This window comes from Epinephelus lanceolatus, chromosome 16 (assembly GCF_041903045.1).
Source record: "Epinephelus lanceolatus isolate andai-2023 chromosome 16, ASM4190304v1, whole genome shotgun sequence".
Taxonomy (NCBI): domain Eukaryota; kingdom Metazoa; phylum Chordata; class Actinopteri; order Perciformes; family Serranidae; genus Epinephelus; species Epinephelus lanceolatus.
The window spans coordinates 7,867,431-7,892,470 of NC_135749.1; the positions used below are offsets into that span (position 1 = coordinate 7,867,431).

The 25,040-nt window shown below is 41.2% G+C and overlaps 1 protein-coding gene and 1 non-coding gene across 3 annotated transcripts; both read left to right on the forward strand.

Moving 5' to 3' along the window:
* The first annotated feature begins 655 nt into the window (after positions 1-655).
* LOC117264229 (U11 spliceosomal RNA) lies at positions 656-790 on the forward strand. The gene has a single exon (XR_004502268.2). It is a non-coding gene; the product is annotated as a U11 spliceosomal RNA (small nuclear RNA).
* Positions 791-2,453: 1,663 nt separating this feature from the next.
* gmeb1 (glucocorticoid modulatory element binding protein 1) lies at positions 2,454-23,171 on the forward strand. 2 transcript variants are annotated; one of them, XM_033637308.2, is made up of 10 exons: positions 2,454-2,583; positions 5,840-6,032; positions 6,264-6,316; positions 6,456-6,571; positions 10,675-10,778; positions 12,554-12,702; positions 13,966-14,091; positions 14,203-14,340; positions 14,631-14,768; positions 18,015-23,171. In XM_033637308.2, the coding sequence occupies exons 2-10, from the start codon at positions 5,905-5,907 to the stop codon at positions 18,866-18,868; spliced, it is 1,806 nt and encodes a 601-aa protein (XP_033493199.1). In that variant the 5' UTR covers positions 2,454-2,583; positions 5,840-5,904; the 3' UTR covers positions 18,869-23,171. The 2 variants fall into 2 exon arrangements, with proteins under 2 accessions (XP_033493199.1, XP_033493200.1); XM_033637309.2 differs by having other exon boundaries at positions 14,646-14,768.
* The last annotated feature ends 1,869 nt before the right edge of the window (positions 23,172-25,040 follow it).

The following is a 25,040-nucleotide window of genomic DNA, read 5'->3' on the forward strand; positions in this document are numbered from 1 at the left end:
AACAAATTAAAAACTAGGGAAAGCAAAAGTGGAAAAAAACTATACTTGTAATTATTATCATTACATTTTTTTTACTAATGGTTTAGTTGTGAGTTTTTTTTTCTTCTGAATAATTTCTTGCAAATTTTTAGGGCAATTTCTTCTTTTATTGCTCATTGACTTCCTCACATGTTTTTTTTTTTTTTTTTTTAAAGAAATCACGCCAATTCGCTTAGGTTTCAAAGGGTTAATGTGTTTTTGTTTTACAGTCATCTTTGGCGTGGATCAACTATGTGAGGCTAATTGAGAAGGAGCAGCTGAAATGCCGGTCAAAGCGCTTTTCTAGGCGTTCATTGGTTTCCCCACTTTCCCTGAACGCATCGGCAGCTTGAATTGCGCTCAACAACCAATAAGAGCCAACAACACAAGGCTGAGGCTCATCTTTTCTACCCATCATGCTTTGCGACAGTCAAATCTCCACAACCAAATATACTCAATCTTCGAAAATAACTGACCAATGGTGACATAGTTCGTATAACACATATTAAAATGTATGATTATTCTGCACTACACCATAAAACGGTCACACATGGCGGCAACTATATATATTTGCCAAACCTCTGAGTGAGGAACATGTCGCCACTGGTGAGGGCGAGGGATGTTCATGATCCTCGTTAAAAAGGGCTTCTGTCATGCTTGGCACAAGAGGGGTGGGGTTAACCACTCTTTTTGCGGAATCGCCATCAAGAGATTTCGGAAGCATAATTTTTTAACCCAGGGGCTGCTAGTGATCTCTCGTCCTGGCGCCCCATCTCCTGCTGTGAAAGAAAACATCAAAACGGCTTAAAATGGCTGCAGCATGTATGTAGTTTGCAGCTGACAAATTGTATTGAAGCAATTTAGGTTGTATTTAGAACTAAGCCGAGAGGTGTAGTTCGCAGCTGTATTGAAAATATGTGGACACATCTCAAATTTAATTAATCCAACAACCTAAATGTTACACCATGCTGCAGGGTGACGCTCATGTATTAATCTTTGGGATTTTTGCAGGAGCTTTGAAGATACAGAACAAGTCTTGCAGATTGTTCTCTGGTAGATCAAGTCTTGGTGACTTTTCAGAATTGTCTATCTCTTTTAAACATTTGAACCCTGAGCAAATAGGCGCAGTTTCTTTCAAACACGTGAAAAAGGCAGTGAGCAACTTAATGAGAAATGTCCCACAAATTGCAAAGAATTAAGAGATTCAGAAAGTTTTTTTCTTTTTTAAAAATAGGGGAAAAAAAAAAAAAGCTAGCACTTTTTCCAGGTCATTAATTGTTGTTTTTTAATGTTTCTTCTTTTTCTTTTTTCTTTTATATTTATTTTATTTTTTTATTTTATTTCATTTTATTTTATTTCTATATATATATATTTTTTTAATTTTCTCCTTTTACGAATTTCTTGCAATTTTTGGGCCATTTTTTTTTCTGAGTTGCTCATGGTGTTCTTTCCATGTTTTTGAAAAATATCAAGCCTCTTTGCTCAGGTTTGAATACCTTGGTGTCTGGACTGATCAAAAGCTCTCTTTCAAACAACATATTGACTCAATAATTAATAAATTCAACTGCAATTTAGTGCAACTGTATCGTTCCAAAAATTGCTTTATAACTTTCACACAAGCAAAATAATTGCTGAACAGTTGTTGCTGCCAATATTGGACTGTGCTGAATACCTGTGAAACATATCTTCAACCTCTTAATGTCATTTACAATAACCTCTGTAGATTTATGTTAAAGTGTTCCTTCTGAACTCATCACTGCTCAATGTATGAAACTTTGAACTGACATCACCACTGGCTCCAGTGCATTTTCATTTTTTAAAACAGTACTTAACACCATATATAGCCTATCTTCATACTCACTTAGACACACTCAGCAACCTTACTTTTTAGTTCCCAAAAATAACAAAGAAATTGGCAGATGCACATTCAGATTTAAAGCTCCCTCTGATTGGAATAATTTGCTCACTGCTCCTCTTTAAAAATCTGTTATTATCCTTTCTTAAAACATCAAGTTACTGTGCCTGATGGTTAATGTTAATGTTGGTGGTGGTGGTGGTATATTGATGCTCTGTGTGTCTTGTGGCATATCCATCCCTTTATTATGTGAGGATATTGTGGGCTTATGGGCATGATGTGGGGGTGTGTTGGTCAATGAGAGCTATGTATGTTTGTGAAGAACCCCTTTGAAAACGAGTCTATTCACTAATAAACTTTATTAAATACCCAGGCTGCTCCAGGTTTCAGTATCCATATGTCAAACAATCCAAACACTACATTACAGTGGACACAAGCAGCTTAGACACAATCCACGAGATCTGACTTAATAACTGAAGCCTATAAAAACCAAAGGTGTCGCCACACGTTAAATAACCTTCACTTTCTAACATATAATACAGTGACTTTAGTCGCAGTGAGTGAAACTGGCTGCAGATGAGTTTAGTCAGGGTTTACAGGAGCGTGATAACAAGGCGAGCGCTGTTCAGCAGGAAGTCAAGCTTTATCAGCGGAGTGCGCATGCGCCGCAGCTCTGCTCAATCTAGGGCTGCGTTTCTCTCCATAAAACGGTAAGGACAAGCACTTTTTCACTATGTGGGCTGAAATAGACTTGCGTGTAACATATGGGCCGGTGTTAGGACACTAGCGGCAGTTTGAGCCGGGGGTGCGGGTACATTGCGGATGGGGTTCAGCCAGCCAGGCTCGTACAGAATGGAGGGGCAACGCCGCCGCCGTGCCGTTGTTTGCTGTACGTGCCGCCGCACAGGGAGACGTCATTTTGAGGGGGAGCGGAGAGTTAAAATGCAGAGTTACGAAGGGACGTACGGTTCAGAGACAAGCGGCACGTAACCGTCACACTGTAAATGCAAAGCTTTACCCGTCTCGGACCGTATAGTTGACAACATTGTCCAGTTTGCCACACATAAGTTACGCCCTTGCGTTAGCCATAATGGCTACCGCCGAGCCGAGTCTGAGGAGCTGTGTGCATCTCAGCGGCGAAAAGCAGTCAGCTGCCCACGGCGGTCGTGATAGCCCACTTAACTTTAACACACAGGAGTCTGTTATCTGTGACTAAACGGATGGTTTACCTCAAGTGTGGCTGGGAGCGGTCTGCTACACCGCACCTCTCTTAGCATCTCCCAAAATCGCGCAAAGCTGCGGTTTCTGTGCCTCAGTGCGCGGAGTGAAGCTCACTAACGTTACCGTTACATCTCACTGCACTGCCTGACACTTTGTAAAAGTGCGTGTGCATGTGCAGTTTCAATTTGCGTGGATAACTACCCGACACACCACGGCTTATAATAATGTACCAGTCATTGTGGTCTCGTGATATTTGCCGCCCCTGTGTGCACACCACGAAATAGTTCATTTAAAATAAATAATATTGTATTAACCCAAGTAGTACACAGTCTGTGCTCGCGATATCATATCCATTTGGGGTTGAACCATTTGTAAAATACAAAATGCCTCATGTTTGGTTTAAATTAGCAGATATACAGTCACATCATGCGAGACTGATATTCACCAATTCATGAATTGTAACATAATCATGTTGTACAAGTGGTTAACTTTCTCAGCAACATTAAAATGACAAATTGCTAAATGAAGTTTGTTTTTCTTCATGGTAGGGAGAGTGAATCAGCTGACAACCGCCCTAACTTTCAATTAAGCAGTCCCTCAGGATCTCGCAGCAAAAAAAAAAAAACCTTGAATTTGCGCCAATTTTGTCAAAAATTACGATGAAAATTGCGGCATTTTTATGTGATTTTTTTTGCGGGAAATTGCGGCAAATGACAAAAATTGTGGCTAATGACAAAAGGAGAAAAAAATGTGATTTTTTTAAATTACTTCCTCCAAAAAAAATAAGTCATGCAATCACTTGCTAAAATACTGAATATTTCAAAATATTTCAAAAATAGCTGCAAATGTTTTTTATAGTTCTCTTCTTTAGTTTTATTTAATTAGTTTCAACACATGGACTCCAATAATGTTGCAAAAAATCATGAGTGAATATCGTAGCTCTCAAACCAGACAATGTGACTGTAAAACAACACGTAACCTACATCTTCTGTAAACCTAACATTTTAATGCATTCAACACATGTTGTATGCCTTTAAACAGTGCAAATTCTTATGTCACTGCAGGGTGTTTTTCCACACTGCAATGCCATTAGTGCATTTGATGATGCGTCTGATGACATTTCAAATGACGCTGCATGCACGACGACTTCCGGTCGGCTGGAAAATGCAGAAAAATCGCAGGACTTTTGAAAAATTGCAAGCTCCCACAAATATTGCGGACTTTCTTTGAATTTGCATTAATTATTATATTATTATATTTTCTGGAGGGACTGATTAATAGCCCGGGCTATTATTTGAAATCAACAGGCCTATATTTGGGACAGGCCTTTAATTCCTTTCACACAAAACTGTTGCTCAGCAAAGATTGGAAAACTCAATCCAATTGTTTATTTGAACTGGTATGAATATTACTTATAAAAAAATGAGGCTACTAATAATGTATCAGTTATGATTCAGTGATTTGATCTAGCTCCGACAGACATCAGAGAGAGAGTGAGTTACGGCACTCGGGGATTATGGCACCCGGCATACCGACACAACCCCACTTTATCCTGTTAAAACAATACTCACAACTTGGATTGATATTTATGAAAACCCTTTTGATTCTTTTGATCTGAGGACCCTTATGGACTAAAGAAATATGAATAACTTACAGGGCAATTGAGGAATGGACACATAATTTGAGGTAGCCAACAACCCGGTTTTGGAAGAACTTCCAGGCATCTAATTGAAACAGGTTTTTAATGTGTACTAGGAGGGACAAGGAGGCATTTAATTGAAGTTTTACAGTATGTTACAACATGCTCACATGTAACTAAACATGTTGTATGTCTACACTTGAGTTAAAAAGTGCCGTTAACCATACTGGACAAAAACAAGGGATGCACGATATAGGATTGTTTGCTGATATCTGATGTGCTGATAATAAACTCATTTGACCAATACCGATATCGATTCACTTTTTTCCCACCTAATTTAAGGGATCATCAAGTCTCGTCTGTAACTGCCATTATATTATACATCCATACTGTTACCATGACGGCTCAACGGCAGATGGAGACATGAAATACAATGTTTTTTCAGTGTATGTAATATTCATTCATTGTGGAAAACAAGAAAAGGCATGTTGGTCGGTTCATTTTAAAGCCAATATCGGCCGATACCGATGACGTGCTGATACTATTGTGCATCCCGAACAGAAATTTAAAAGCAAAACTTCTGTTTTTGCTCCCATTTTTACAGGTTTAAGTTAAAGATCTAAGACTTTTTTCATAAACTCAATAGAAGTATTTCTCTCAAATTTTGGTCACAGATTTGATAACATTTATGTTCATGAGCACTTCTCTCTTTTCAAGATAATCTATCCACCTGACAAACTGATTAAACAGCATCATGACTTCGCAGCTGTGCCTTGGGATTGTCAGAATTAAAGGACACTAAAATGTGGAGTGTGATCACACAATATGCCACAGATGTCGCACGATTAAATGGAATTTTCAATTCACTTCATAAACCATCTTCAATGTTGTTTCTGTGAATTTGGCAGTACATCCAACTGGCATACGTTGCTATTTTGCGAATAACTTTGACTTTAAAACTTTCTTTAACTCAGTTCAGAAGTTGCTTTTAATCTCAGTGTCTTGACATTACTAATGTTAACACTATATGAGAGCAAGATAAATATTTATGGGCTACATATCATCTTTCATGGAATGTTTTTTTATGTATTTGTCTTGTGTTTCAGATGAACAAACTCCTGGATAGCTGTTATATGAAAGCAGCCCCCTTCTGTAGTCTTCTCTGAGTGTGATGGCGACCACCGACGAGGTCACGGTGTCCATGGGGGAGGTGGTAATGGTGAAAGCTGACGGTGAAGGAGACGCTGATGACCCTAATAAGACTCAGGTCATCCTCCAGCTCCAGCCAATAACCCCTGGGTAGGTACTGAACCCAGGCTCTCTGAGACTAGGCTAGGATGTAGCCTCAAACTACAGTTCAGGTCACTTCAGAACAATTCAAGATTCAAGATGATCCGCCATGATTAGGTGTTGATTACAGTAGTAGTAAAGAATACTGCTCCTGTGTAGATACTGAGATACAAGATAGACAGACAGTGTCCTCTGTACTATGAAGAAGGAATGTGAAAATGCCAACTGTTGTCTTTTCAGAGATGAATCTGCTGAAACAGATGCAGCTGTCATGGCTGTTGAAGCACATCCAGGTAAGAGATTGTCAGAATAATATTTGGACAACTTGAAAGATTTAGTCATGCTCACATTGTGCACATTATGTTACAAAAAGCTTGTTTTCCCCTGCTTTCCTCACGTTGAAATGTCATGTGTATCTTTTCACTGTTTTAGAACAAACAGATGGAGATGACGTTGAAATTGGCTGTCCCATAACTTGCGGCGACTGTAAAGCTGTGTTGCTAGTGAAGAAATTCGTGTGCCCAGGAATCAATGTAAAATGTGTGAAGGTTGGTATTCATCATGGTTTTTAAATCTACATTGAAGCAAAATGGCAACCACAGGGTTTCATAAGGGCTGGGTGATATGGCTTAAAAACAATATTTTGATATAGTTAAATTACTGTTATACTTAAATCAAAGAGGGGCTACTGGTGCTTTTCTTTTGAAGCAAACAGCTCGTCTCGGGCCAGAAGTGTAAATGTTTTTGCTGCGGACTTAAAGCTTGCTTGTTGTCAAACAACGTCAAAATACATCCACTAAAAGTGCATTTTTTCACACAGATAGGCTCAGATTGTTAGCATAATTATCTGACAACGTAACGGAAAGGAGAAATGAACGTCTGTGTTTGCCTTTAGCTGGATTTGGACATGTTCTTCTGCCTGTTGCTGCTCCCTCTCTCTCCTCGTCCACTCTTCAGTTTCTATGAGTTCTGTGTCCGTGTACGTCCGTATACTCCATGTTCAAATAAATACGGATGGTCATCAAATTCAAATGGCTCGTTAGGTTCCAGTTGGTCAAAATCAGGTAAAAATTCAGCCATGACTACTCCAAACAGAGTAACTCCTCGCGTTTGTAAGGTCAGTCCAGCGGTAACTTCCTGCAACAACTCAAATCTCGCGAGACATGAGATTTCAGAGCCAGACTTTCACTCTCTGAGTGAGTGTTTTGACTTGCCACAACAAACGAATTTTTACCCGATTTTGACCAACTGGATTTGGATGAGCCATTTGAATTTGATGACCATCCGTATTTATTTGAACATGGAGTACACGGACTTACACGGACGCAGAACTCATTGAAATTGAAGAGGGACGAGGAGAGAGAGGGAGCAGCAACAGGCAGAGGAACATGTCCGAATCCAGCTAAAGGCAAACACAGACGTTCATTTCTCCTTTCCGTTATGTTGTCGGATAATTATACTAACAATCCAAGCCTAAAAATGGACTTTAAGAGTATGTATTTTGACGTTGTTTGACGATGTCTGAGTGCCCTATTATTTAATATAGCGTGCGCTCATGGGCTGCAGGCAGGTCAGCCCTAGCTTCGTACTGGAGAAATGTCACATATTGAACATCCTATCACTCATTTAGACAAAAGCAGATCGGAAAATAGGGCCCAGGTTGAAAAAAAAAATTAGTTCCCCTTTAATAGTATTCACATGTTGCACTGGTGCTCCATGGTTGCAAAATGAGACTTAATGGTGGTGCACGCTTTGTCTGCTCACACTATCGTAAAACTCATTAGGTAAACTTTTACTGCAGTGACGATTATCATGATGATTAATTCACTGAAAGCTGGAAACAAACTAACAGCTCTTCAGTCCATATATTAATAATATTTGCAAGTCATAGTTGTGCTCCATGGTTGCAAAATGCGACTGCATAGTAGCAGTCTGAAGCGCTGCAAATACAAAGACACACGCTTCGCCTGCTGACCCACTGCTGCTCAGGGGAAAGTGGTCTGGATGGGCAGAGGAGTGTGTGTGATGTATCATGTTTGTGAATCTTTCTGTGTGTCTGTGAGAGGAAGAGAGCAATAGGAGAGAAAACCGAAACACCATAGCAAATCTCATCTTGATGGCTCACAAAAATGACGTGACAATTTACACTTGATGTTTTTGATATAATCATTTTATATATCCACGTGGAACAAGCTGCAATACATCAAGTATCATCACTATATAGCCCATCACTAGGTTTCACCACTGGTCTTCAAAAGCAATTGTGTCACAGGACACATTGACTCAAATATTAAACACTCATAGATGGCAAAAAAGACTGTTACAAATGGTTGTTACTAATCAATACTGTACATAGCTAAATGGCAACTAGGTCATTCAATAGTCACTCAGCAGAAAATGAACATGAACTTCATCTGGTGTCCCAGAAAAACGACACTGAGCTACCTTTTTATTTATTCTCACTGTAAACCTGCAAACTTCAAATAGCATTATGCTGATTACAGCTATAAGTGGGCATGTGCTTACAGTAGGTGATTAAGTTGAAAGCCCTGAACACTTAAATATGATGAATGTTCTTTTTTAGGACTTAAAGCTTTTTTTTAAAACAAGCTTTCTTACTAATCTTTTCAAACATAGTGTTATGAATGAGTTGAGTTAAACAGGTGTTTACTCTTATCAGTCACAGCTGGTCAAGCTGAATCCGCAACGAGCAGTTAAGCACAACAAATGTTCTGAACCAAATGAAATATTGAGCACCAGGGCCCGCGAAAGCATTTTGAAACAGCAGTAAGAAATCATTTAGGCAGCTGTCAGCAGTGCAAACAGTACTGTACATTAGACTGTAGCAGCTGAGGAATAAACTAAATCAGTTTGCTCAGCTTTAAAGCTACATTTGGGAAGTTTTAGAAAAAATATTTTCATTTTCGCCGAAACTGTCACTACACCCACATGGTAGTACACGAGACGGATGGTCTGTGGAAAAATCATGTTCCTCCTTCTCCTTGTAGAGCCTCTAATGGCATTTGCTACCACAAGGTGGAGGAATATGATTATTTTCACAGACTGTCTCGTGTGTTACTGTGTGGATGTAGTGACAGTTTTAGCAGATATGACTGAAAGTTAGTCGCAGCTTTAAACAGGTGGACCAGAACATTACCACACTTCTTTACTCAAGTTTTTCTTGGTCTCAGTTTTAGCAGCCCAGTACCTACTAGTAGTAGCACCTCTATCACCAGCCTCACTGTAAGAAGTGTCACGATTGCATACAAACAGTAGCATCCTAGTTAAGGACGCATTCACACTGGTGCTATTTGGTGTGCTTTAAACGAACCCTGGTCCGCTTCAATGGATAGTTCGGTTCGTTTGGAGTGGTGTGAACGCTCATTCGAACTCTGGTGCAGACCAAACGAGCGAACTCTGGTCCGCTAAAAACTGGGGGTCTCTGTTCACTTGCAAGTGAACCCTGGTGTGGTTCGCTTACAGTGGGAAATGCAAACGGACTATCCAGCGAATCAAAGAGAGGAAGTGACATAGAGTGCGGTGCATTTTGGTGTTTGGTGTTTTTGTGGTGACCAGGCCGGCTGAAGGGGATGGATTTATAAAGGAGTTCCCCAGGGAACAATTGCGGATCCTCCACAGTTTCAGTCTGAAGATTCTCTACATGTTTTTTTCTCTGAGCTAAAAACTTTGACTCTGCTTCAGACTTTATCACATTATGACAATTTCATGGTTGCTTATTTCTCCATATATAATTCCATTTAAACTCTGATTGTTACCTGTGTTTTCTGTCTTCAGATCCTCCAGCTGTTTCTCACTGACACTCAGTCTGACCTCCAACTGTTAATTTATCTGTTAATTTATCATGTTGATCTGTATGACATCTATTGCACGTCTGTCCATCCTGGAAGAGGGATCCCTCCTCAGTTGCTCTTCCTGAGGTTTCTACCGTTTTTCCCCCGTTAAAGGGTTTTTTGGGGAGTTTTTCCTTATCCGCTGTGAAGGTCCTAAGGACAGAGGGATGTCGTATGCTGTAAATTCCTGTGAGGCAAATTGTGATTTGTGATATTGGGCTTTATAAATAAAATTGAATTGAATTGAATTTCCAGATGGGTTTTCCTCTTCCTGGTCAGTGGTGGTTTCGGGCAACACCGTCCCCAAATGAGCAGCTGTTGTAACTGCATGATGTTGTCCAGGTGGTTTGGTCCACTTTAAAAAGTCCAGTGTGAAAATGAACCGAACCAAATGAAGGTGTGCAATTTTTCGGTATTCCCCGCCCAATCGAACCGAGTCCCCCGGACTATCCTGGTGTGAATGTGCCCATAGAGTATGTACATTCACAGAGGTACAACGGCAGATGTAAGTATCTTTGTAATGACCGTAAACACACCAAAAGCATTTGTGTTGGGTTTGTTTTTGGTTGTTTGTGTTTTAGTAAGACTTTGGGCATTGCTGCTGTGACCCAGAAAGCCCAGCAAACGCAACACAATTTGAAAACATAACATTCAGTATCAGCAAAGCAATATCCGACGTATAAAGTACAGCATGTCATTTTGCTTTTTTTTTTTTTCTTGTCTGTAATCATCTCTGCTTGATCTCTACATTGCACTCAATGAACTTAATTTGATTTCTTAACTAATACTCTCTCTGTTAGTACGAAGACCAGCTGATCAGCCCGAAGCAGTTTGTGCACATTTCTGGAAAAGCCACTCTGAAAGACTGGAAGAGAGCCATCAGGATGGGTGGAGTCATGCTAAGGTGAGGAGATTTATATTTGGATTAGTCAGCCGGAAGCCATATTTAAATATTCTGAGTGCTGGTTGGTTGCACTACACAGCATTACAATTAATCACAGTCTGCAGGCAAACTCTTACATATTTATTGCCGCTGATGTAACGGCCAGAGATGTGACTCATACGTCTTAAATATCCAAAACGATGACAAGATAAAAATGTTCCGTGTAGCTGTGAACTAACTAGACGTTATTCCATCACTCGTGAGCTGTAAATGAGATGAGGATAATGACTCTTGGCTTTTCATTAAACCTCCTGTCTGTTTGACTGATGTTTAATATACTGTGTGTGGAGTATTCTGAAAAAAAAGTATAATATCAGGGATACATCAAATATTGTAACTGCTGCATATTTTATTAAACAGAATATTATAAAATGGAAATGGAGCTATTAAAGACACTGTGGTGAACTTGTACTTCAGTTGTCCTAATTAGTTTCTCTCAAGTTTAAAGGGGAACTACACCTATTTTTCAAAATGTATAAATGTTATTCCTCTGGTCTAAGACAGTCCAAAAATGTAAGTACACATGAACAACTTTCCCCCAAATCCAAATATATGCTGTTCACATAATCTGGTTGAAATTAATATATATAAATGCTTGAAGATCCACTTATTACTAAAGTCTCTGTCATTATAAATACTAAAATAATGGTCAAAGTTGTCACAGTGAAATTTAATGTGTGCTTATGGATTCACGCTGTCACCTCATGCATTGAGTAACATTACAAGTTAGTGTTCCACCTTAAAAGTTGCCGGCAGTCGGCCCAGTGAATGACGTTATTGTTTCTCAGACTCCAGCTGCTGTGAGAGGCAGCAAAACAGCTCATGGTCACAAATATTGACTGAGCTTTCCCAGGCCGTGGAAATAACATTTTGCAATTTAGGTGCTGTTCCCTTTCAAAGCTGCACTAATCTGCAGTTTCAAGTGTTGCTTGTAGTGATGAACCCGCAGAGAATTATCATCGACTCTGCAGTTCCCTGCAGCTCAGCGAAGCTTAATAAGCTAGTTTAGCTCACTGTGGGCCAGAAAACCAAAGCAAACTCCACTGTTATCAAGCTTGATTCTCTCTGCAGCTGGCAGCTGATTTCAGCTAAAAAGCTCTAAAAACCCACTGTACACAGTTAGTGAGGAGCTGGTGAACATAGTGGAACATTTAGCAGCTATAGAGACAGATATCTCCCTCAGGAGTTGGTGGAGACCAAAAACAGAGCTGAAAGGAATCAGGCGGCCAAAACCACGACCCTGTGTTTGTTGGATGGGTTCATAAGCAACTGTTTGCTAATGTTGACCATAGAATTTCTCTGTTGCTGCTACTTGTTTAGGTTTATGGTGATGAGATGTGTCTTGTTATCCAAGCAGCTTTAAGAATACATATTTTCTTCATTTAGGAATATACAGCACTACTTGCATTTTGGGATGCCTGTGTGCACTATTTATATTCTTTTGTCTACTTTGAGTATTTCTCCTACTCAGGCTGTTTGTGTAGCCAAGCCCTGCACATAAATCAGCTGCTGCCTTTACAATTATAACATCCAAACAAGCAGAACAAGCATTGTGTTGGAGAAGCACTACACAACCAGCCACAAAATGCACATGCATGAAGTCAGGCAGCTCAGACAGCAATCAAACTTGGGCTGTCAGTTCTAAAAGATGTAGATATTCAGGCAGTGGTGGCCAATCAAATAAAACTCTTCCATTTACTAACTGTTTGATACCCTTTCTAATTTCTGCTCCTCAGAAAAATGATGGATTCAGGTCAGCTCGACTTCTACCAGCACAGCACACTGTGCACCAACACATGTCGCAGCACCAAGTTTGACCTCTTAATCAACAACACACGGTTCCCTCCAGATGGTTCTGGGCTTACCACACCCACATCCTCTCAAGGTGAGAACACACCGGTAAAGTAACAGTGATAAGGAAGATAAAAATATTCTCCATGTACAAGTTGTATGTTTGCTGTTTCACATTCTGTCATGCAAGCATGCGCTGATTCTGTGGCATTATGACTACGACTGGGGACCAGCTGGAGGAAATGCTTCATTGTGTTAGACAGATTTCCTTCCCTGCATGAAATTCTTTTGACACATTGATTACAGCGACCTGCACCCCTACAGTCTTCCTCTAAGTGTAGCTTTACCTCTAAGCCTTAGCTTTGCATCACAATACTGTAAACGCCACACAAGCAATGACAGCTGACAAGGCGCACTTTTCATGATTGCAGTGTACATACACAGGGGTAAGGAACACGCCAACAGAAAGCTATTTGCATCCAGATTCATGCAAATTTCAAACAAGTCAGAATTAAATTTTCATGATTCTCTCTGAACAAGTGTTTATTTTAGCTCAGTGGTTACACAAATAACCTGAGCTCCGTGCTCTTTAGCTACAGTGTGCTTCACTGCTGCTGTCCTTATGAGTTTAGGAGTGGCTCTTTAATTAAGAGCCGTGTCATAGGTGTGTAGCTCTACTACAGACACCTGTCAGCCAAACAGAAAGGAGTTCTCAGTGACCACAGTATAAGCAGGCATCACTGGATGTGGAGACAGAGGCAATAATGTCACAATAATTTATGTTATCGACTTAACGCTCAATGTATGGACATGACCATGATGATTTTGCTGTTCTTGGTATGTCACCAACATTTTAGCCAACATGATGCCAGCATAAACAGCTGGGTAGCGTAGATTTATCCCCAGATGAAGTATAAGTTGGGTGCCAGACAGGAGAATAAACACAGCCCTACACTGTCATAGAAAAATATTCATTTAAATTAGTTGGAGAATTAGCCTGGATAGCTAGTTTTCACCGCTACGAAATGTAAAGGGGAAAACACAAATTGTTGTTTCATTCCTCAATTAAACCGCTTTATATTCAACCCAAAACAGACTCATATCAAATGATTAAGATTAATAATCAAACACAAGATTCCACACACCAATTTCTCCTTTCGACGCTGAAACTTTCATTGTCTCAGTGTTGTAGTCCAAGGTAGCATCGACTGTTCTCAAAGATGCTCCGATATTCAAGACTTACAATCAGCTGCCAAACATTTGCTGCAAATATACCAAGCAACCACATTCACATGATCTTAGGTCTTCACAGCAGTGCGTTACAAGCATAATGCTGGTTCTCCTGTGTGAATTGCAGCTCAGGTGGCTCTGGGTAATGGCGGAACAGCAGGCGAGGACAGAGCCGAGGTTCTGAGCGGGAAGATGGACTGGATTTCGAGCTCACTGGAGGCTGTGGACAAGAAGGAATCGAATGAGATCTCAGGTCACAGAGAGCACACAACCCAACACAGACAGTTCATTTGTAGGTCATACACACATAAGCACAGAGCACACCAGTGACTGAGACTTGTGTGTATCGTCTGTTTGTCCACAGAGGACACACTGAACTTCTGGAAGGGCATCGCTGATGTAGGTTTGCTGGGTGAAGTGGTGACCAACATCAGCACAGAGCTGCTGGAGCTGCTGAACGGCGTGCAGCAGCGCAGGGAGCCAGCAGCCTTACAGGACACAGGTACGGAACAACGCTAATGTGTACAGGCTGCGGGGAAAGCATCATCCAAACAGACCATGTGTAGGATTTAAGGCTCACTTGAAGGTGCATGAATGTAAAACAAATGGAAAGAAAGAACAAATTCACCTGCTGTTGGAAGCCGACGGATGAAAAACCAACACCAGAAAGCTTTTAGAAAGGCTGCTGTTGGTTCATGTAACAATAATGACTGATTGTTTACAACAGCTGAATTTGTTCCTCCTTTCTGACTGACCAAGTGACCCTTTGATTGATTGCCGCACTGATCCCAGATTCCTGTCTGGTAGAGGTGGCGGTGCTCAGTAACCTCGCCCAAGTGTTCGGCCTGCTCGACTCGGTCAAGAAGACGGTGGAGAGGAGGAGGCAGCAGACAGATCCCAGCCAGGAGCAAATCCTCAGCGCACTCAACAGTGAGTACAGAACAAAAACAAGGTTCCACTTCAGCAGCTGCCACACTGATTCTCTTAACCTCTGTGACTCTGTGGGGACACAGGCATCCTCGGCCCACGTCACTGTCTCTCAGAGGGTGTAGCAGGCTGAATTTTAAAGCTAGAATGAAGACACCAGTATCATATGAAACTAGAGGTCCTGACCAATTGTTATCTAACAAGCTGGCACAGCCTCTTGGGAATGGGGCTAAGTAATGCAAAGTTAGGCAACATTTTGGCAAGGGAAAAATTGACTTAGGGTCCCTTGACCTCTCACTTCAAGATATCAGTCAATCAATCAATCAATCAATTTTATTTATAAAGCCCAATATCACAAATCACAATTTGCCTCACAGGGCTTTACAGCATACGACATCCCTCTGTCCTTTGGACCCTCACAGCGGATAAGGAAAAACTCCCCCAAAAAAACCCTTTAACGGGGAAAAAAAATGGTAGAAAGCTCAGGAAGAGCAACTGAGGAGGGATCCCTCTTCCAGGACGGACAGACGTGCAATAGATGTCGTACAGAACAGATCAACATAATAAATTAACAGTAAAACAGTAATCCGTATGACACAATGAGACAGAAAGAGAGACAGAGAGAGAGGGAGAGAGAGAGAGAGAGAGAGAGAGAGAGAGAGATGCAGGACAGACGGTAATGACAGTAGCTTACAACAACATTAATGATGAATGAATTACCCATGAGTCTCCCTTCTACCGACATATACACTGTGGGCTAGTCTCGTGCAGTTCAGGGCAAAATACATGCAGTTTTTGCCTATTGTATTTGAATATTTCTGCATACTAGAGTCCCTAAACAGTCTTGGAATTACTTAAATGATATGACTGGAAACCTGGAACTCTTGTGGATTCAATGAATTCAACTTTATTGGTGTGTGATGACATTAGCCCCCACAGTCGCCATTTCATTTTTAGCGGGACAACTTCTGTCAGACGGGCCTTAATGTATAAAATGACCTGTTGTGACCTCTTGGATAATCACAGCCTCATGAGACTTTACAAATTAGAGACCTCGGGTGTTCGGACAATTGGTGGCTATCATAGGTAGAACAGAAACACAATGGTTTTTTACATATTTATAACTAGAAAAACAGGAGATTATTATATGACTGATTTTCATTTTACTTTTTACAGGAAAACACCAGCATCAGTGTTTTTATTTTCTCAATCAGGGTGTCCGCGGGGTCTTAAAAAGTATTAAAAGTTGATAAATCAAATGTCGGAAAATTAAGGTCCTTTACAAGTATTAAAAAGTCTTAATCACGATTTTATTAAGTATTAAATTTTCTTGGCATTCAAGCTTTGACAAAAAGTATCCATGAATATATAATTTATTTTCCTCCTCGTGACTATTACAAACAACAATGTGTAGGTAGGCACACTCGGGGCCGTGCGCGTACCTGTGTGACATCACGCGACGGCGCACCTCCAGGCGCCAAATAGAGGAGCAAAAAACAATAAAAAATCCTTTTCATCTTATCTGAGTTCTATTGTATGTTTGTGCTCCATAGATTAATTAGCAAACTACAACTGTTTAGCAAGTTAAAGATGTGTTGCTGCTCAGGTTTTTTTGGAAGGTCTTAAAAAAGTCTTTAAAAGGTACTGAAATTAACCTCAGGATTCCTGCATATACCCAGTCAATTGACCCACTGTGTTTATGTTCGTATTCAGTCATAGATGTGTAGTAAATCTATAAGGTGCTCATTTTGTAGATGAAATCTACATTTTAGCCATGCTAGCAGCGTGACTCAAGGGACGGCAGTGTCAGTGTGCCAGTCCACCACTTTAATTCAGATTAAACTACAACTACAGAATGGATTACCGGACTTTTTGTACAGACATTCATGGTCCCACAGGAGGATGAATTTTATCATCTCCTGACCTTTTCTCTCCAGTGCCACCATGAGGTGAACAAACTGATGTGTTTACCAGCTTGGATTATTCTTTTTTCTTTGCCACTTGGAATTAAAAAATGATTAAGAGGAAAAATCCACTAAACATAGATGTTTCACCTCTTATGGTCCGGCACTCATCAACACTTTACTGCCACCACCTCCTGTCAACACTAATTAGACTAATGAATATTAATCACAGATATAAGGTGAGAGTCGTGTTCCTTATTAGGTCCTTTTCCTTGGTGAGTAAATGGTGCCAAACTGTTAAATATCACGGCCTCTGAAGCAGGAAATGAAGATGATAACATTTAAGTACAAATTAAATTAATAGAAGCATTTCAGATGCTTCTTGTTGTGGAACTAAAAAATCTGGTGTATTGCCTTGGATTGGCAGGAAACTAATAAACCCTTTGAAACCTGGATCGACATCAATTTTTTTCTGCTGCGTTAAGATGCATCTCCCAAACATTTAAACCTTTGAAACCTGAGTAAATGGTTTGATTTCTCTGGAAAAATGGGAACAAAGGCAATTAGCAATTTAGCAAGAAACAGTCCTGCAAAATCTCTCAAACTCCAAGTTAGTCTAAATTATCCAAAAAAAAAAAAAAAAAGTAGCTTGCTGGTAGTTGAGCTACATTCATATTTGCATCGTAATTCAAGTGGTTAAATTACCTTTTTTCCATTGTTTTTGCGTCATTAACGACTGAAACAATTTGAAGCCATAAAAGGAAAGGAATTTATATTTGTTTTTTATTTCTATTTTACCATCGCATCTCTACTGTAAATGAACTCCCTGTGACCACACGTATTGATTATTGTAATTTATAAACAAATATTAGGGAAGTTGTTGCATACTATTTTAGAAGTTATCTTGCTAACGGAGTAATTCAACTGAAGTAATTAGTAGATTGCAAAGCTGTGCTTCCAAAGTGGCTTCTCCAACACTGTTCAAAAAGCAAATGACCTGAAAAGACTCTTGAAAGTATGAAAAATGTTAAGATGCAGAACTCTTGGAACTTAATTATAGGACACAAGCCCAAAGCAGTGGCTGTGTGTGGCGACTACAAAACCTGGTGTTTGTGTGAGTTTGTTATTTTTAAATTCACATTGTTTAAAAATTAAATATGAAAAAGGACAGATGAGATTTTAAATAAGTCAGTGGTGTATATGGTTTTTAGATTGGACTTGACATTTGTTGCCATCTCAAATAAATATTAATATTAAATATCAACATTAGGCTGTGCAAAAAGAAAAACTGAGAAAAAACTGTAGAACAAAATAACTCCAGTGCTGTGTTGTGTGTTCTGTGCAGACCTGGAGGTTCAGTTGGAAGAACACAGGAAGCAGCAGCAGGTTCGAGCTCTCTTTTCCTGCCCGCAGCCTGCCAAAAACAAAACTCCCACCAAGCGCCAAACCAAGCGGCCTCGTCTCCAGAGGCCCGCCTCCACCACCACCCTCCTGACCTCCCCCATCAACCAGCAGGCCACCCTGCAGCCCCAACAGTTCACTGTTCTTTCCCCCATCTCGTTGTCCTCTGTCGGTCAGCCATTCACGGTGGCAGGCCTGCCCATCGCCTCCCTGGCCCAATCCTCCAACACAGTTACCCTGCTGCCCGCAGGCTCGCAGGTCTTCACCCGCTACATGGTGACTGGAGACGGAAAGGCAGACACCATCACCTTGCACCCGTCCTCTGGCCTCACGCTGGTGGGCACCACCACCATGCAAGACTCCAGCCAGTTGGGCACGGTGGTGAGCCCCGTAGAGCTGCTGCACCTGAGCCAGCAGGCTGGCGGCACAGAGGTGGTGCCCATAGAAGGCCAGGTGGTGGACGGCACCATGGTGGTGCAGCAGGAGGTAATGCAGGGCGAGGTGGAGGCCGGCCAGGAGCACACGGTCATCGAGATCAACCCAGCTCCAATGGAGCAGGCGGTGGGAGTGATGGAGCTGCAGCTGACCGGGGAGTCGGGCAGAGATGGTGCTACCATGATGGTCCAGAGCGGGATGGAGGTGACGATGGCTGCAGCGGAGGAGGAGACGCAGTGCCAAATGCAGGAGGCACAGACTGAAGGGGTTCAGGGGCTGCAGCTGGATGCCAGCGGACAGTTGTCAGGTGTACAGATAGTGGTTATAGGAGAACATACTCAGGAAGAAAACAAGGTCAAATGAGACAAACCTCCTATTTTATCCAGCAGAGCAGGTATGGACTCGTACGATCACAGACTTCTGAAACTGTAAATACACAGAATTTCCAAATCCACAAATTGCCTTGGCCTAAGACCAAGCTCTAGGGAGTAGCCATTTTTCCTTTTTTGGTGTGTGTACATGCTTCTCTCAACTTGTTGATTTTTTTATTGAAACAAAGAGGCATCACAACAAAGAATATACTGTGTGCTTCTGTTTGATTTGTATTTAAAGTGTGATTCCAGTTCATTACAATTGTTGGGTCAGATATTTGTAGTTTTGGCCATCATTTCTGTTGGGAATAATAACGCTGTGCCCGCCGAGTTAAATACTGAGAGGTGAGAATGTGTCAGTATCTGAGTCAGTCAGACAGACTTTTAACAAGTCTGCGGGTTAGCCAAACCTAAGGGAAGTGAAAACATCTGTTGTGTGATCACAGTCTTCCTGTGCAAAGCTGAATTATTACCACCATTTTGGGTGCGCTCACTTTACAGCTGCACCTCCAAATAAAAGGGGCAAATCAGTTTCCCAAAACATGGGCTTCCTATCCATACCCACACGTCTGAACCAGGAGGAAACAATATGATTTGGCAAAAAGAGCTGAATAATAAATATTTAACTTTTCAAGCTTTTTTTGCAACGATGACCTTGAATCTCAAGGACACTGACTTTGAGCTTAAAAATGTCAGTCATCACCTATTTAGCCCAGTCTGCTTTAATCTGCAGATGTTGTGCTCATATTGCCAACTAGCTGAAAACACATTCAGAGTTTGAGAGTATAAAAGACGTAAACAAACATGAAGTCTGACCCTCTTTTTGCTCAAGATAGTGGTTCAATAGTTAGTTGTCAATACAACATTCATCTGTATTGCAGAAACATTGAGAACGCCTGGTTAAATCAGTCTGTCTGAACTGTTGTCAGTCTGACTCATAGAAATAGAGTGAATAGAAAGGACTTTGAACTACCTGAACTTGAAATTGAAACTGAACTGTAATTGTTAGTTGTCATGGTGACAACATGCACACATCAGCAGGGCCGTGAAGTGTCACACTTGCTAGTTGGACTGCAGTTTTGGCCGACTGCTGCCTTTTAATTGATCAAAGGAATCAGGGCTGGGTATTGTTTAAAAATGATAATACCAGCACCAATAATGGTACCTTTAATGTGATACAGATCCCAGTAGAGTACTTCAGTAGATACAGTTTTTTTTTCTGCTAAATCCAATACCCATCGTGAATTGGAAGAACTCATTTGCATAAAGCCATCCAGCCATCTCTATCAAAGACACTGCACTCAACTTCACCGCACCACAGACTGTATGAACTGTAGCTGTTACGGTCATGGGCCACTCACATGTTGCAGTAAATCAAAGAATGCTCCCAGTGATTGGCTGCCAACACAACCATACAAATAGTCATTTTTTTCTGTATCTAGGTACACAAACAACTGAATGCAGGTACTGGTTTATTTTAGTCGATACTTTAAAGGTATCAAGTAGCAATACCCAGCCCTAAAAGGTATTCATTCATTCATTCAAACCTTTATATAATCAATTTAGGGAGACCCCTAATTTTCAATGATGTCGAGCATGAACTCAGACATTAAAACAATCATATCAGTTAAAACAGAAATGAAATCGTTTAAAGCAACAACAATAACTACAAATGAGCAGTAAAAGTAGAGTTACAGGGTGATAACTATGCTAAATTGTAGATGTATAATTAAAAGCATGCGCACTCAATTAAAACAAGATCAGAAATAAGGCACTTAAACAGCCGTAAGTGTAGCAGAGTGTCCAAGTTCTAAGTCTTTTGCAGATTATTCCACGTATAAGGTGCACTGTAAGAGAATGACCTAGTTCTGATTAAGGGAATGTGAAGCAACCTATTCTGTGAACGAGGACCAACAGTATGTGAGGACAGATTTAAGACTGATGAAATATAGGGTGGAAGCATCTGTATCAAAGCTTTATAAATGAACAAATGCTTTTCCTGCCTCACAGCCAACGGTAAAGGTGTCAGTGGTGGGTGCTCTAAGGATCACCTGTTATGAACCTTAGGGCTGAGTGGTAGACAGCATCCAGTGATTTCAGTGTAGAGGCAGCAGCTTTTCCGTATATAACATCCCCATAATCCAAAACAGACAAAAATACAGATTCTACAATTCTTTTCCTGTGTACAAAAGGAAAACAGCTTTTATTTCTGTACAGAAAACCAAGTGTTTTTTCAGTATGGTGCTTAAAATTAAGATGGTCATCCAGCCAGATACCAAGGTATTTATATAGTTTGACTCTCTCTATGGATAAGCCATTTGCAGAATGGATATTGAAAGAACCAGTGTGAGAAGCCTTGGTGAACAGCATCCATTTGGTTACATCTGAGTGACCTACTAACTTAGGATATGTAACTGAAGTTGAAGCAAATCAAAAGTTGATTGTAGACGTTCACTGGCTGATTGAGCAGATGTAATGTAATGTAATATAAGCAATATAAAACTGTGTCATCCGCATACAGATGAAATTTACATGATTCGGGGGGTTGGGGGGGGGGGGGGGCAATATCATTTATGTAAATTGAAAACAATATTGGCCCCAACACTGAGCCCTGTGGTACACCTTTAGTAATATTACAATTGGAATCGACATCATCCATCTTTACACATTGCAGTCTGTCGGAGAGGTAGTTTTCAAACCATAGGCAGCTGAATCAAAACCAATACGGGACATTTTGCTATCCAAGGCTCGTGTAATATCATTTAGAACCCAGGAGGTTGGAGATATGTGCATTGGCCTAAAACCAGACTGTACTGACATCTTTGTACAGGGAGTAGATGTATTTATAACTGGCAGTGTTCGGAGGTAACGTGTTAGTTTTGAAATTCAAGTAATCAGTTATTTAGTTGCCATTAATTCCACATTCTTGAAACGTGATGTAACATCACTGTAGTTGCCTTCAAAGAAGAAGTGAGCGCCACTGCTCGGCTTAAACTGAGAGGCAGAGACACAGCAGGGATTTATTTTGTTTCTGTCAAGTTTGAATGAAGTGTGTTTTACGATGGGTTAACAAGGGGATTAAGCGAAAGTCTTAGCTCGGTGAAAGAGAGAAACTTGGATTGGTATTTTGCCTATTTTTTAGATATGTATAAAGGTAGTGAAGTCCCTGCTTTGGGGTGGGGACGCTGAAGTATTCTACTTTTCTCTGTAGGTTGTAATGTGAATCCAGCAATCCTCGCCTTCCAAGGCAATGGAGATAGTGCACAAAAGCTTGTTTGGTCGTGACTGCAAAACCTCACCTTGGTGCGTTCATGTCTTGCCACAAGTAGGTTTACGTATACAGAATTTATACGTTATTGAAGAGACGTCACTGTTATCTCGAATCTCAGCTATGACCTTGGTCCATTCAATGTCATCAAACCCAACAGAAGCAATGGCCAAAACTACAAAAACACCCGAGTTGTAATCATCTGGAGTTATCCTTGAAGCCTCTATGAGCAACCCGAGGACAAGATAATGCACTGTAATGTAACTGTAAAGTCTACATGCAGGGCTTTAATGGTGCTGATGTTTTTGTCAGTTCACATCCTCTGACACTGACTCAGCAGCAGCAGGCTGCAAGTCACGGCTTCCCGCTGCTGATCAGACTTGTTACCAGTAACAGTGTTGGTGTCACTCGAGGCAGGGATGTATTTTGCACTGTCTGTGTGTGGTAGTATCGCATCCAAGCTGTATTGTTTTTGCACTGTGTGACGTCCTTGTGGGACAACAGGAAGATGTTTGCAACGATGCCTGCTCTGTAAGCATTTCTTTAGAATTTGGCCACACCGTGTGGCAGAGTGTTTCTTATGTGCATAGTTAAACGGAAACAGACTGAACTCCTCTCACTGGAACTGCATTGCTTATGCACTTATTCTCTCAGTGGTTTCTTACTGCCTGATTTTATCCACAAACTCCATTTATTTTCTTTATTGTGATCACCTATGGCTTTATCTCAGTATGATAGATAGTGTGAGCTACTGGGCTGATTGTTTAAGTGGATATATAAAGACATATATATACTTAATGTCAAACTTGGTATGCCTGTATTTTACACTTGTAGATTCATATTTATTAGTTTCCAAACTCTGTTTAAGGTGCAAACATGGATTAATTTATGCTCTTGGCTGTAGCTCACATCATCAAAGACATGTTCAAGACGTGTGCATTTCCAATAATTTAATTTAACAATGAGGGTATTTGCATACTGACTTTGTAATGTGTTTTAATATCAGATTAAAACAGAAAAATAACAAGTGTGAGTGGTCGTGTCAGTGTTTCACCACCAGAGGGCGCTGTGTGCTCACTCCACCACGGGCTGAAACTGGAGATGAGGGTTACAGCTGCAATAATAGATGGTAGAAATAGTCTGCTGTAATCTCTGACTTCTCCATGTGTCAGGCTTATTGCAGTGTACGGTGTAATCTGCACTGTCACGGATGCTGTCCGTGATGGGCAGGCCTCTCTAGAGGCTGAGCCGTGCTGACAGGGCACCAGGGCTCGCTGGTTATTACATTTCCCTCTTCTTGTAGCCCCTAATAGTCCCAGACAGGCTGCATGAGGGGAGAGGCATGAGGGTTTGGGTTATACAAGCACAAAAACAGGCGCATACATAAACCGGAGGACTGAAATAGACACCAGGATGAACTGATTATAGGTGTGTTGAGTACCAAAGGGAAACATCAGCAGCTGAATGTAAAGCCGCTGGGGGCCAGGTGAGGGCTGAGAGGTTGAAAAACTGAACCGCAGGGGTCATTGTGTGGTGTAGGAGGAGTGGGATATGCTGTCTGAGTAAATTACAGAGACGTTCTGTAAGCACCAGATTGTGTTTCCTCACATGTCGTGCACAGGACAAAGAGAACAGGAGCAGCAGAAGCATCAGTTACATGTCGGAAACGTCTGAGAGACTCCTGAGGGTTTGTAAGGCTGTTAAAAGAGAGGCCAACGCGGCTGACATTTTGTCAGTATCACCTCAGATATAGCATGTTAAGCTGAGAATAGATACACCAGCGTGACATCTTGTAGTCAGTGAATCTCACAGGAAGGACTGCTTGGAGCTCTATCTATAGCATCGCAGGAGGGAAACAGACTCATAAATTCTGTCATCATACTCCAGCAGATTAAACACATGTGCTTGAAGTGACAAAAAAATCAGCTTTTTTTTTTAGGTTCATTTACATCAATTTGCATATTTAGTCTACACATGCTGACTGTAAGATACCCTGCTAATGAACTGGAACTGTTGTTGTTGAACCCATTATCATGAGGTCCCTAAAGCAACACCTACCAGGTCTGTCACCTTTTTTTTTTTTGCAGTTTCCTTCAGACCATGATCAGCCTGAGATTGTTCCCCTTCACTATAGTTGACATATTTTCCAATGTGGTGCCATACAGCTGCACTCTGTGTCTTGGGGCTGTCATGTGAGGTTGTTCTGTAGTTTCTGGTGCCTCTGCTGCCTCACTTGGGTCGCAAGTTGCAACTGTTGCTGTAGATTAAAGGTCCAGTGTGTAGAAGTGGCGTCTAGCGGTAAGATTGCCGAACTTAAATCTCTCCTGTGTGCCAAGCATGTAGAAGAACAACACACAAAAACACAAATGGCCCTGTCTGGAGCCAGAGTCTGATTTGTCTGTTTGGGCGACTGTAAAAAAAACATGGTGGAATCCATGGAAGAGGACCCACTCTGTCAACATAAACATCTCATTCTAAAGGCCCTGACACACCAAGCTGACGGTTGGCCATCGACCAAAGTCGGGCTGTCGATGAGCGTCTGTCGCCCTAGTTTTTGCGGTGTGTCCTGCACTGTCGGCACTTCGGCGGCGGCTTTTCGGCTGATTGAGCATGTTGAATCAGTGGCAGAGCTTGTCAGTGAGAGAGATCACTCTGATTGGCTGTTCAGGTTTTATTTCCTTGCCCCTGTAGCGAGTGAATCTGCCTGTAGTGAAACCGGGGCTAACTGGTGCTTCCTCCTCAGGCTCCACTTCACTCAGCTGCCCAACAGACCCGCTGCTTCTTCCCACCTGATTAACAAACCGGAGATAGCTGTGAGGCTAGTGGAGTGTTAGCCGCAGCATGACCGGAGGGAAGCACAGCCAGTTAGCCTCCGCTAGTCTCTGAGCTAGCCCCG